Here is an 11,922-nt window from a genome sequence, read left to right on the forward strand (position 1 = left end):
CATATGAATATATCTAAATACTCAATTGTATTCCAATTTTCAAGGCTTTGCTTAATCTTTATTTTTGCTGGCTTTCTTTCTATTTCAATTCATTATTTTTGTCCTTTGCATCTATAAATTCTTTCTTACGTATTCTTTATTAAATATTCGTTGTAAATGAATATCTTCAGTGAGAAAAAAGGTTGAATTCATAATCTTTGTGACTTTCTCTTTTGATTATTTGTTTTATTCATATCCATCCATCATTATTTCTACAGCAGTGTGTCACGTTCTTGTGTTGAGCTTGCTAGCCATCTGGCTTGTTTAGACTCCAAGGATGTAAATCCAGCCTAACGCAGCTTTAGAAGTGATGAGACACAAAAGCTAAACCAACACAGAATCCTTCACTCTGCAGTTCAAGAAGTTAAAGCAAAGGGGAGAAGTGTAGAGCTGTATGATGTGTGTGGGGGAGGGAGTCCATCATTAAGAGAAGTGAGAAGTTCCTGGTTTGTAAGACGAGCAATATGAAGACAGTATGTGGCACTGTGGTCTGTTTCATCTTTCTCGGTGAGTAAATTTTTGTATTATTACTCCTTCTTGCATATCATTGCTTTATGTGGTTAAATATGTTTACTGGAACATGACGTTTGTTAAAAATATGAGGTAACTTCCCCAAATATAAACCACGCAGGAACCTTTTTTAAGGTTACCATTTTTTATTACCTAAGGTTATCTTTTTTTTCTCCAAAAATTCTCCAGATGTTTTTGTATTGCACTTCAATACTTAATAAAATTTCCACGTATATACTTTTTTTTAAAGAGTAGTGTTATAGTTGAGTTTTTTTATGGGGAACCGACAGTTTACAGTATCACTGTTTTGCAACACACTGGGAAAACTAAAAAAACTGGACTTAACATTTGGACTGTTGGAGCTGTTTTGCACCTTTGATGAACAATTGTAAAGTTTAACAGTGTTTCTTTGTCAGAGTGTTTGTGGTTAAACATGTTCAGAGGTGTAAGAGCCTCTGAAAGTACAACTTAACTTCCCCATTTTTATTTAAACACGACTTCAGTTTATTTTGTTTTTCAATAATTTCAATTTTTTTTAAAGAAATTATCCTGATTTTCTTGTATTGTTGTTGAATATACAGCCAAATATCTGCATACACTTGTTTTTTATTTATTTTATTTTAAGGATGTATTTATAGTTGACAAGTACACACTGTTGTTTCAACCTCACCGCTTTGCAACACAAAGGAAGGAAACAAGGGAAACTGGTCTTAACGTTTGTGTGTTATTCTAGTTTGTGCGTGTGTGTGTGTGTGCGTGCGTGTGTGTGTGTGACAGTAAGGGGTAGGACATAACAAATAAATACATGTAGCTTTGCTTAATCAATCAAGATGACAGAAAGATTATCTGTCAGACAACAACAGTGATTTTTAGAAGAAGGAAGAACTGAAGATGATGATGAAGAAGAAATCCACCTGAAATCCAGAGTCCAGTCTTTGTTACATGGGACTCTGCTGGACCAGTTATAGCAAGATGGTTTAATCAGAGTCTTACAGCAAGTTTTAAGGTGAACATGAGACGCTCCAAAACAACCACATCAGTAACTGGCAAATACAGAACTATGTATGATGTTAGAAGAGAGGTGGATGGGTTTACAGTGGTGTGTGAATAGGGTGAAAAGAGCTGGACTAAGAACGCAGCCCTGCGGTACTCCTGTGTTAATGGTGATAGCAGATGATGTAAGGTTGCCCACCATGACCTTCAGGGTGGGCATCGTTGCTCAAATAAGGAAGAAACCACTCAGCGTTGCTGCAAAGATGGCATAATCAGGGTTAACACAAATGATTGTTACTGTTGTGCAGGACATACAATCTTATTTCTTTTCAACCCAGGTGCCATCTACTGGGAAATGCTCCCTGATCTAAATTTTGTTCCTGATAAAGCAGCAACAAAAAGAAGAGCTGCAACATGTGTGTCACAGACACAGTATTATGTATTATAAGACATAGTATTATGTCTTCACTGCCTGCTACATTCGATCCTTTTCAGTTTGCCTACAGGCCAAACCGACCCACAGACGACGCAATAGCACTGCTCTGCACACTGCCCTATCCCACCTGAACCATAAGAACACATATGTGTGGAAGCTGTTTATTGACTAGAGCTCCACTTTCAACCCTATTATTCCATCCAGGTTCACGATGAAGCTTTGGAATCTGTGGTTCATTATGGGACTGGATCCTGGACTTCCTGAAAGACAGACCACAGGTGGTACAAATCCGTAGTGCTGCATCATCTACACCAGGGGTGTCGAACTCCAGGCCTCGAGGGCTGGTGTCCTGCAGGTTTTAGATCTCACCCTGGGTCAACACACCTGAATCAGATGATTAGTTCATTACCAGGCTTCTGGAGAACTTCAAGACATGTTGAGGAGGTCATTTAGCCATTCGAATCAGCTGTGTTGGATCTAAAACCTGCAGGACACCGGCCCTCAAGGCCTGGAGTTCGACACCTGTGATCTACACTGATGTTCAACACCGATGCTTGTTAACAGTCTGAATGGCCCACAGGAAGAAGGTGTTTGTGAGTGTGGTGGTGTGGGACCTGATTGACCTGACCCACTGCAAGCAGATGGTGCGTGGGCATCAAGGGGTCACCTGTGATGGCCCTGGTTTTCGTGAGCTGGAGCTTGCATGGCCTGCAGAGGTGGCAGATGAAAGTTGTTTCTCAGTTATGGCCCATATGTAGAGCACTCTCTCCAGAAAAGCGTTACAAGGCCAGCAGCAGTTTCTCGTCGGGGGTTGTTCTTCCTCAGGACACAAAGAAAGTGCAGCCATTGTTGGGCCTTCTTCACCTGAACGCTGGTGTTGTGGGTCCAGGTGAGATCAGTGGAAATGTGGGTTTCCAGAAAGGGGGAGACAGATTCCCCCCATTCAACATTTAGAATCAAAGGGTTGGGGATCTGTCTGTGCCTCCTGAAGTCCATTATGAGTTCTTTTGTTTTAAGGATGTTCAGCTTCAGGTTATTTTCTGAGCCTCAGCAGGAATTATTCTCTACCTCCACCCTGTATGCTGTCTCATCTCAATTAGAGAGGAGCCTGTTCATGGTGGTGTCATCGGCATACTTGAAGATGATGTTCATTGGTTGGATTGATGCACAATTATGTGTGTACATGGAGTAAATTAGGGGGCTGAGAGTACAGCCCTGCGGAGACTTGATGCTGAGTGACAGTTGGGCGAAGAGTTGGTGGCAGTCTGACTGACTGAGGTCTGTTTGTGAGGAAATCTTTGATTGAGGAGCATTTGGCAAGGGGAACACGAAGGTGGATCAGTTTGGTGGTAAATTATGTTTAACCATTCTTTGCTTGAAGATGATGCAACAGCAATGTTATTTTTTCCATACTTGTTAAATATGAAACATAAAAGGAACAACACTGCGTGAGTGTTGATATCCCGAAGTCTCTGAATGTTCAGCAACAACATATCTTCATTTTACGTTTAGGTCGGAAAAGCGGATGAAGATGGATTCTGAAGCAAGTAAAACTCAAGATGATATTCTAGCTTTTACACAAAACTTCAACTCTGAGTCTTCTTCAGCTGATGATTTGTGGAGATATTAGGGAAAAAACATGACATTTGCTGTTTGTAAAATTACTTTACTTTGCAAGTAAAGTAAGAATTTAGTGAATTCAACTAAACATTTATGATCGTTCACATGAAGTGAATAAAAGTGAATAAATTAAATTAAATTAAATGTACAAAAATGTATTATTCATAACATATTACAGGGTACATATTAACCATTGACTGTTCATCATTTCTACAGCACTGCACGATGGAAACACTGGTCAAGTCAAAAGAGGAAGTCCCACCTATAGAAGAAGGGAAGGAGAAAACATCAGAGTTGAATGCAAATTTTCTTACTCTGGAACCAAGAAGTTCTTCTGTAAGGGAAAATGTGAAAAAAGAAATATCCTAATTGAAACAACAAAGAACGCAGCTAAAAATGACAGATACAGCATTCAGTATGTAGAAAAAAGTGTTCTGTCATCTGATATTCTGTATGTGAGCATCGGTCAGCTGAAAAAGTCGGACACAGGACCATACATGTGTTTGAGTAAAACCTGGCTTGGTGATCTGAGCCATGAGTTTTACATTCTTGTCACAGAAGGTGAGTTCCAGCAAAAATATTTTTTTATGTCATTGCTTTACATAAACTTAAAATTTAGTTTTTATAAGTTCCACTGATGACCACAAACTAAACCTTACATGCAAACACTGAATCTGCTTTAAGCATAATTTTTAAGATTTAATCTCATTGTTTCATTGTTCATGTTGTTTGTATACTTCAACTTTAACATTTCTGTCATCAGGCTCAACAACAAAAACAGAAACAGCAACAACAACAACATCAACAACAAAAACAACAAAAGCAATACCAACAACAGAGACTTCAGTCTTCAGTTCAGAAAGTGCTGGAGTTTCATCAGTGTCCCCCGAAACCTCAAAACAGCCCCAGAGATCGCCTGCAAGTTCAGGTACATTATACATTTTATGTTTAATATGTAATATACTGATGTAGATATGATCTCGGTTATTCAGACCCTTTTCCATTAGTACCTGCACAGACTTGTTACGGTTCAGGTACCAGGCACTAAAATAGTACCTGCTCGGCCGGGTTTCCAAGAGATCCGAACTTGGCATCACTCGATGAGTTATGATAGCACCTTGTTCACAAAAATCAAAACCACCATTTTTGAAACCCGACATTGAGGGAAATGGCTACAAAAAATGATGCCGTGGTCCCCCGACTCTGGCGAAAAGCCACAGACCAAGCAGCAGGTGTGTTGACATCCAATGTTGCTTCATGTTGCATAATTACATCATGGGATGCTCGCGTCATGTTGCTATAACAATGACCACGCACATTAGGCAGTACTTGACTGTCATGGAAAACCAGTCAATCTGAGTCAAATTTTGGCGAGACATTGCGAGTCAATCCGAGTAGATAATGAAAAAAATCATTAGACTCTCTGAGTAAAACAAATGTGTTCTTTTAAGCTGCTGCAGGTATGCTTCCTTATGTGGGTCTGTTTCTGGCCATTATGATCATCCTCTTCTCGGCAGCTTTGCTGATTTTCTGCAAGAACAAGAGGGCCAGTAAAGACAAAGGTATACACACACACACACACACACACGCACACGCACACACGCGCGCACACAGACAGAAAACCTGGTTTTAAAAGGTACCGAAAAACATAAAATGCATTATTTATCTACCTCGGAGATGTCTGTGTGTGGAAGAAAGAAAAAGTTTTTAAAAGCAGAAATGAATGAAAATAACAGAGTTTCTGGTTTAATTCTTCAAATGTGGCTTATTTTTTGACCTGCATGTTTTTCAGGACCTTTGGAAAATGAAAATGGTGACATCACACAGGCGAGTTACAGGAATTCTGAGACACCTGAGCTTCATTACTGCTTGATTTGTATGAATAACCTGGGTTCTTCTTTCTCTACAGGTGAACCAGCTCTATGAAGAGATCAGAGAAATGGACACTTTGCCTCCCCTGGGTGTGTCCTCAGCTTACACGTACCCCAAATACTCCCAATCACATGGATTTGAAAACATAGACTTCCACAGCCTCAGCACCCCTCCTCAGAACACAGTAAGTAAAATTGTGGTCTGATTTTAAGCTTTGAGGTCAGAAATCTGGATCTTTATATTAAATTAGGTAACAGTTTGAGTAAAAAAGTAATGAGGACCTCAGGTTATGGCTGAGCAAGTACAGCGTCAGCAGATTAGAAATACGTTTTGATGACGGGGCTACATAGGGCCTTGGAAAATTCACAAAAAAAATCTTCAAGTCAATTCTCAAATTAACAGGTCACCAGTGAAAAGAAGCTAAAACAGGGCTCATGTGTTCTCAATTTTTGGTTTTAAGTAAGAAGTAAATGGTAAATGGCCTGCATTTGTACAGCGCTTTACTTAGTCCCTATGGACCCCTTTGCACTTTACACTACATTCAGTCATTCACCCACACACACACACACACTGGTGATGGCAAGCTACACTGTAGCCACAGCTGCCCCTGGGGCGCACCGACAGAGGCGAGGCTGCCGGACACTGGCGCCACCGGAGAAGTAAGAAGTCTGACTGTTGCATTTGGGATCAGCTGTAGTTTCTGTAAACTTTGTTCACCATTTAATTTCTTTAATTGGGTCATTCGCTGCACTGAGTTTAGGAATGTCAATGGGAAAGAGATGTGCAGCTGATGAAACCTTCACTGATGAAATTATGTTCACTATTTGTTCAAAATGTATTTCGAGAGATGATTAATCAAATTTACGAAGATTTTGGAGGAAGTAGTTAGTGTTGCTGTGGATTTGTTTTGCATCAGTAAAGTAGCTAGCTTGTTTTGTACACTCCATTTTTGTATATGCAACAATGTCGAGAATAACTGAGGATGTTAGAAAGATTTGGGACACAAAATGTGGATTTTTACTGTTTATGCATATATTAAGGGCAGAGCAGGCTGTACCCGCTGTGGAGACTCAGGTCTTTTTGGAGTGAAGGGCCCACTCCTGAAGACCTTCTATGACTCTGTGGTGGCCTCAGCCATCTTTTACGGTGTGGTCTGCTGGGGCGACAACATCTCTGTCGGGGACAGGAAGAGACTGAACAGGCTGATCCGAAGGGCCAGCTCTGTTCTAGGATGCCCTCTGGACCCAGAGGCATGAGTGACAGGAAAATGGTGGCTAAGCTGTCATCCCTGCTGGACAGCATCTCCCACCCCATGCAGGAGACTCTGGCAGCACTGAGCAGCTCCTTCAGTGGCAGGCTGCAGCACCCACGATGTGGGATGGAGAGATTTTGCAGGTCTTTCGTCCACTCTGCTGTCAGACTCCACAACAAAGACTTCCACTGATCAAACACACACAAACCCACACATGTGCAATAGCAATAACACTAAGTGCATTACTCTTTTTCTGGCATCGCTGTATTATACTGAATTGTATATAGCATTTGGATTCTATTTTATTCGATTGTATGTAGTATTTTATTTTATTTTATTTTATTCTATTCTATTGTGTACAGTATCTTATTGATATCTTATTCCAGTGTTGTTCTCTAATTTTTCTATGCAACTTTGCACTGTCCACTGCTGTAACAAAGAAAATTTCCCACGTGTGGGACTAATAAAGGTTATCTTATCTTATCTTAAATAAATCTATAAAAAATAATTTGTTTCAAATTGCTTTTAAGAAACTAAAGTTTGTTCTCACTTTTCTTTCAGGCTGAAGACAACTCAAGTACTCTTCATTACTCTGAAATTGATTTTTCCCACATTCCTGCCACCAACAGCGCTCCATCTCGTAATGCAACTGATGCTATTTACTCCACACCTGTGGTATATACCAGCCCTTCCAGCCACACCAAAGATTCTTCATCTCCTCTGTACTCAGCAGTTTAAAAACGGTATTAATGCTGCCGATGGCACCTTCCCTCTCACAAAGATCAACAGGTGTTCGTAATTCATAGAAAATGAGGTTCTTTTCTGCTTATTTAAGTGAACTGAATGTTCAAACTATTAGCCTCGGATTAATTTATTTAATTACTTAGTAATATCTACTTTAACTTAACAGATAATTGCATGCATACTTCTTGGAAACTGGAGTATTTTCCATTAACAAATACAGGAAAACCCAACTGACATGGAACATCCATTGCTGTGTGAGAGCATGCAGTGGTCTCAGCTCAGTCAGCAGGTTGTTCTTGGAGAAACATCCATAAATGGAGTTAGCAAAACAGCTTCTTTCACATATAGAAATTTACCTCAAGTGATGTCTTTCTTGCCCAAACCCAACAAAACTGAGACTGAAAAGTGAATAATGGCATGAAAAGCTGCAGAAAACTCAAAAACATTGTGTCAGAAAACCCTAAAGACAAGTTCACTAGAGACAGTTTCTGTATACTTTCTGTTGGCAATGTAAACAAGCAAAAAAAACCAAAAAAAAAAATGGGTGAATTGATTTAAAATATTCTTTTAATAAAGCTTTTGGGACTGTGCTCTTCTTGCCTCATTATCCAGTGTTTTCGATCATACTTGGCTCCCATAATCTCTATAATACATGGCGCAGTCTTATTGTTCAGGCCTGAAAGTGAAGCTGATTTGGAAGGTTCAACAAATCCAGCAAATCCAACCACATGTTAGACTTTAATGTGAAGATGCCTAAATCCACAGATGAAACAAAATGCAACCCACCATAAAAAAACAAATAAATGAGCAAAACACCAAATTGAATTATAGGCCCCCAGCTTTGCTCACAAACCTGCTTGTTTGTGTAATTTTGTACTGACACAGACACTGAAAGTACTGTGTTAATTGTTTTTATAATCTTAACAATATCACAGTTCTGTGGGTTATTGGATTTGCACAAGGATCTTTGTGTTCTTATTTTAGTTTGCTTCACTGTGCTCAACCTGATTTTTAAATCTTAATTAAAATAAACATGAACATCAACAGTTTTAACTGTATGGTCTTGATTGCAGAATATTTTTATATATAAAGGTACATGGACTGGTTCTTATATAGCAATTTTTACTCTATTTGAACACTCAAAGTGCTTTATACAACACGCCTCGTTCACCCATTCACAGACATTCATTCTTTTTTCTACATCTAAATTGTTTCCATCCAACATTTACACACATTTATACTTATGCATGTTTCTGCTATTAATTCATAAATACAAACTGTCCTCTAGTGCAAATGTAGTAGTACAGGTCCTGTTGTGCCTGGTTATTTTCCCCTCTGCAGCTGTATTGTAACACATGGTGAAGTTTTTATTGCTATTGTAAACGTATTTATGGTATAGCGTCTGGTTCTGTGTGAAATCAGATGGAAGAGGACTGTGCAGTGTTGTACTGCAAGACCTCCCTCTTCTATGTGGTGATAACCCAGCTATAAACCTTACCAGCATCTACAACGCTGGTATTTTTTCCCAGTGAGGAAGCACTACATCATAGTCGATGGATCAAAAAGGCACCACCTAGTGGCGATGTATGAGAACTCAGAAACGGTGGTGTCGTAAAACAAATTTTCACTTCCATCTTTATTCATGAATGGATGCAAACACACCTTTTCTGCATTCATAATTTTAACAAAAATGAATTGTCTGCACCACAAGTTTGACTGAATGAGACCAGCAAAGTTGGAAAATAGAATACGTGTTTGGTGCAGGTAATCTAATTTTTAAAATCAAAAAGAGGAGGGGGAAAAATCAAGCTTTCAAATTTGCGTAGAAAGAACAAGAGAAAAAAAAGGTTTGCCTTCAAATGTCAAACTACAAACTGCATCACAAAGCCACAGCACTGTCTAATAATAGTGCAGACAACAAGACAGCAAAATTTATTATAAACTGTGTTGTTTGCAATGACTTTTATACTGACTTTTTATATTGTTCACATAAGTTTGTGACTTTAATATCAGAGAATTTCATATATTTTTCCTTTTTCTTTGGAGTAATATTTTCACTTCATGCAAATTTTTAGATGACTGCTTATTCAAACTTCCTATTGGGAATTGTTTTAATGCAACGTTCCTTGTGAAATCCAATATAGTTACATCAACATAAGAAGAATGTGACAACTCGAAGGCAAAAAAAGCTGTTTTGATAAAAAGGCTACATTTAGTTTTGACTTTTATGAGATTGCATCATGATGTTTTCTATTTTGTTGTTATTTTAAGTAACGCTTCATCTGGTGAACAGAACAAAAGCTCACTGGCACTAAAATAAGTTTCTCTGAAACCCAACGATTAATTTGTGAAGCAGGATTTCATCTCATCCAGGTTAGCCCTGGGTTCACTTTTCAGAAAAGCAAATTATTAATGAGAGCTAAGGACTAATCAAAACTCACTATTGCATTGCTACTTTTTTGTACTACAGCGTAATCAGCTGATTCTGTGCTATTTCCACCTAATCACGTTTATCTTCACAACCACATCACGCCTTCCTTTGTTAACTTATTTTTCTTTAGAATTTCTTCTTAATAGTTTAATAATTATTCACCATTTACTTTACTACTTTTGTTTTTGTCATTGCACTATTTTTATCTACATTTGACACACAAACTACCCTGTGTAGTGTCTTTAAATGTCCATCATATTTCCATGAGATGACACATAAGCCAAGGGACGTAGTAACATTGTGCATTGGCCTCAATATACAGAAACAGAGATATTTTTGAATAGTACAAAATGCACACAAATGAAGGGTTTGTATTTTTCTGAAATATCACTGATGACATTTGTTTCCTATGGATATAATTATCATTATAGTTAAAACAGTAATAATAATAATAATAATGGATTGGATTTATATAGCGCTTTTCAAGGCACCCAAAGCGCTTTACAATTCCACTATTCATTCACTCTCACATTCTCTCACATTATCACAAGCTACGGTTGTAGCCACAGCTGTCCTGGGGCAGACTGACAGAAGCGAGGCTGCCATATCGCGCCATCGGCCCCTCTGGCCATCACCAGGAGGCGGTAGGGTAAAGTGTCTTGCCCAGGGACACAACGACCAGGACAGAGAGTCCGGGGATCGAACCGGCGACCTTCCAGTTACAGATGCGCTTCCCAACCCCCTGTACAGTACAGAGTACAGTACTCTGTACTGTACATATACAGTCAATTTCTAGTTTTCAGCACTCAGGTACATGTGTGATTTTGGATGAGGATAACAACGTGAGATCTTTTCAGGGTATAGAAAACATGAGATATAATATAAATAAATAAGTAGAAATGCAGAGCTGACGAATGGGTCTCATCATTAAGAGAAGTGAAAGGTTCCTGGTTTACAAGTGAAGAAGGAAGACAACAGCATTAAACCATCAGAACCTTAACATGAGAGCCTGTCACTTTTTGTTCTGCTTTATCGCTGTAATCTTGTAATTTTGTGCTTTCTGGGTGTTACTTCCTGTTTTTAGAGAATAGATGTAGAGAAGATAAACCGCAGCTCTTTCCGAGAACATGCAGTTGTAGAAAAGGGCAAGAACCTGTTGATTCTGAGTGACGTTGTTATTTTTACACACACACACACACACACACACACACACACACACAGACATAAGACCTATAAATAAACTACGCAGGCAGACGCAGAGTGCCGATCTCAGAAGTTGCTGCCCACGCGTGTAAAAACGACTGCAGTCTTTGTGTTTTCTAACTCAGGTGTCTTAGCTGAAGAATTACAGGGTGATCTAAAGAAATCCCCTGTCATTTAGTTTTCTTTTAATTAATCATTAAGTTTTGCATGGTTGATGAAACATTTTAATGGTAAACTGTTTTAATATATTTGTTATATAGTTTTAAATATATTGTTATTATATTCTGTTTCTTATGTATATTGTTATTTTCTGTGGTTCTCGTGCTCGTTTTTCTGCCTAGAAATGGTTAACTTGTTGTTGAATATCCAATGAAATATCCACCCCTGTACTTGGCTTTTCATTCCACTGAAATATACCTTAGAAACTAGTCTTAAAAACAAGGATTAAAATAGATTTAGAAAACATATTTAAATAAACTAAATGTTAATGTCATTTGCTCTGTTTGTCAAACCGGTTTCTGCTTGGAGCTGATGCAGCAACAATGTTACTTTTTTTAAAATGTGAATGATAATGAGAGAAATAGCACTGCATAGATGTTGACACACTGAAGTCTCTAAATATTAAGCAACACATCCTCATTTCACATGCGAAGCTCTGCTGTAAAACACACATTACCTCCCATTGCTCTCATGCAGACACACAAAAATGACAAAGATGATATTTTCTTTGTTCACAGCTTCAATCATTTCAACATCAAACAACACTTCGCAACTTTTTCAACATCAGTCTCCACAACAACAATAACACAGAATTTGAACTTC

At 38.5% G+C, this 11,922-nt stretch overlaps 1 protein-coding gene across 2 annotated transcripts; it reads left to right on the plus strand.

Moving 5' to 3' along the window:
- Nucleotides 1–246: 246 nt before the first annotated feature.
- On the plus strand, nt 247–8,508 carry LOC101468633 (uncharacterized). 2 transcript variants are annotated; one of them, XM_076878611.1, is made up of 7 exons: nt 247–546; nt 3,815–4,159; nt 4,362–4,526; nt 5,116–5,160; nt 5,391–5,425; nt 5,508–5,654; nt 7,284–8,508. In XM_076878611.1, the coding sequence occupies exons 1-7, from the start codon at nt 504–506 to the stop codon at nt 7,458–7,460; spliced, it is 957 nt and encodes a 318-aa protein (XP_076734726.1). In that variant the 5' UTR covers nt 247–503; the 3' UTR covers nt 7,461–8,508. The 2 variants fall into 2 exon arrangements, with proteins under 2 accessions (XP_076734726.1, XP_004568185.2); XM_004568128.3 differs by having other exon boundaries at nt 251–546; nt 5,050–5,160.
- The last annotated feature ends 3,414 nt before the right edge of the window (nt 8,509–11,922 follow it).

The sequence above is a fragment of the Maylandia zebra genome, linkage group LG20 (assembly GCF_041146795.1).
Source record: "Maylandia zebra isolate NMK-2024a linkage group LG20, Mzebra_GT3a, whole genome shotgun sequence".
NCBI classification, from domain to species: Eukaryota; Metazoa; Chordata; class Actinopteri; order Cichliformes; family Cichlidae; genus Maylandia; species Maylandia zebra.

Coding starts and splice junctions, on each gene's coding strand:
- LOC101468633 (XM_004568128.3), top strand. CDS start 504: ATGAAGACAGTATGTGGCACTGTGGTCTGTTTCATCTTTCTCG. Junction 5,161..5,390: donor GAGGGCCAGTAAAGACAAAG/GTATACACACAC, acceptor CATGTTTTTCAG/GACCTTTGGAAAATGAAAAT. Junction 5,655..7,283: donor GCACCCCTCCTCAGAACACA/GTAAGTAAAATT, acceptor CTTTTCTTTCAG/GCTGAAGACAACTCAAGTAC.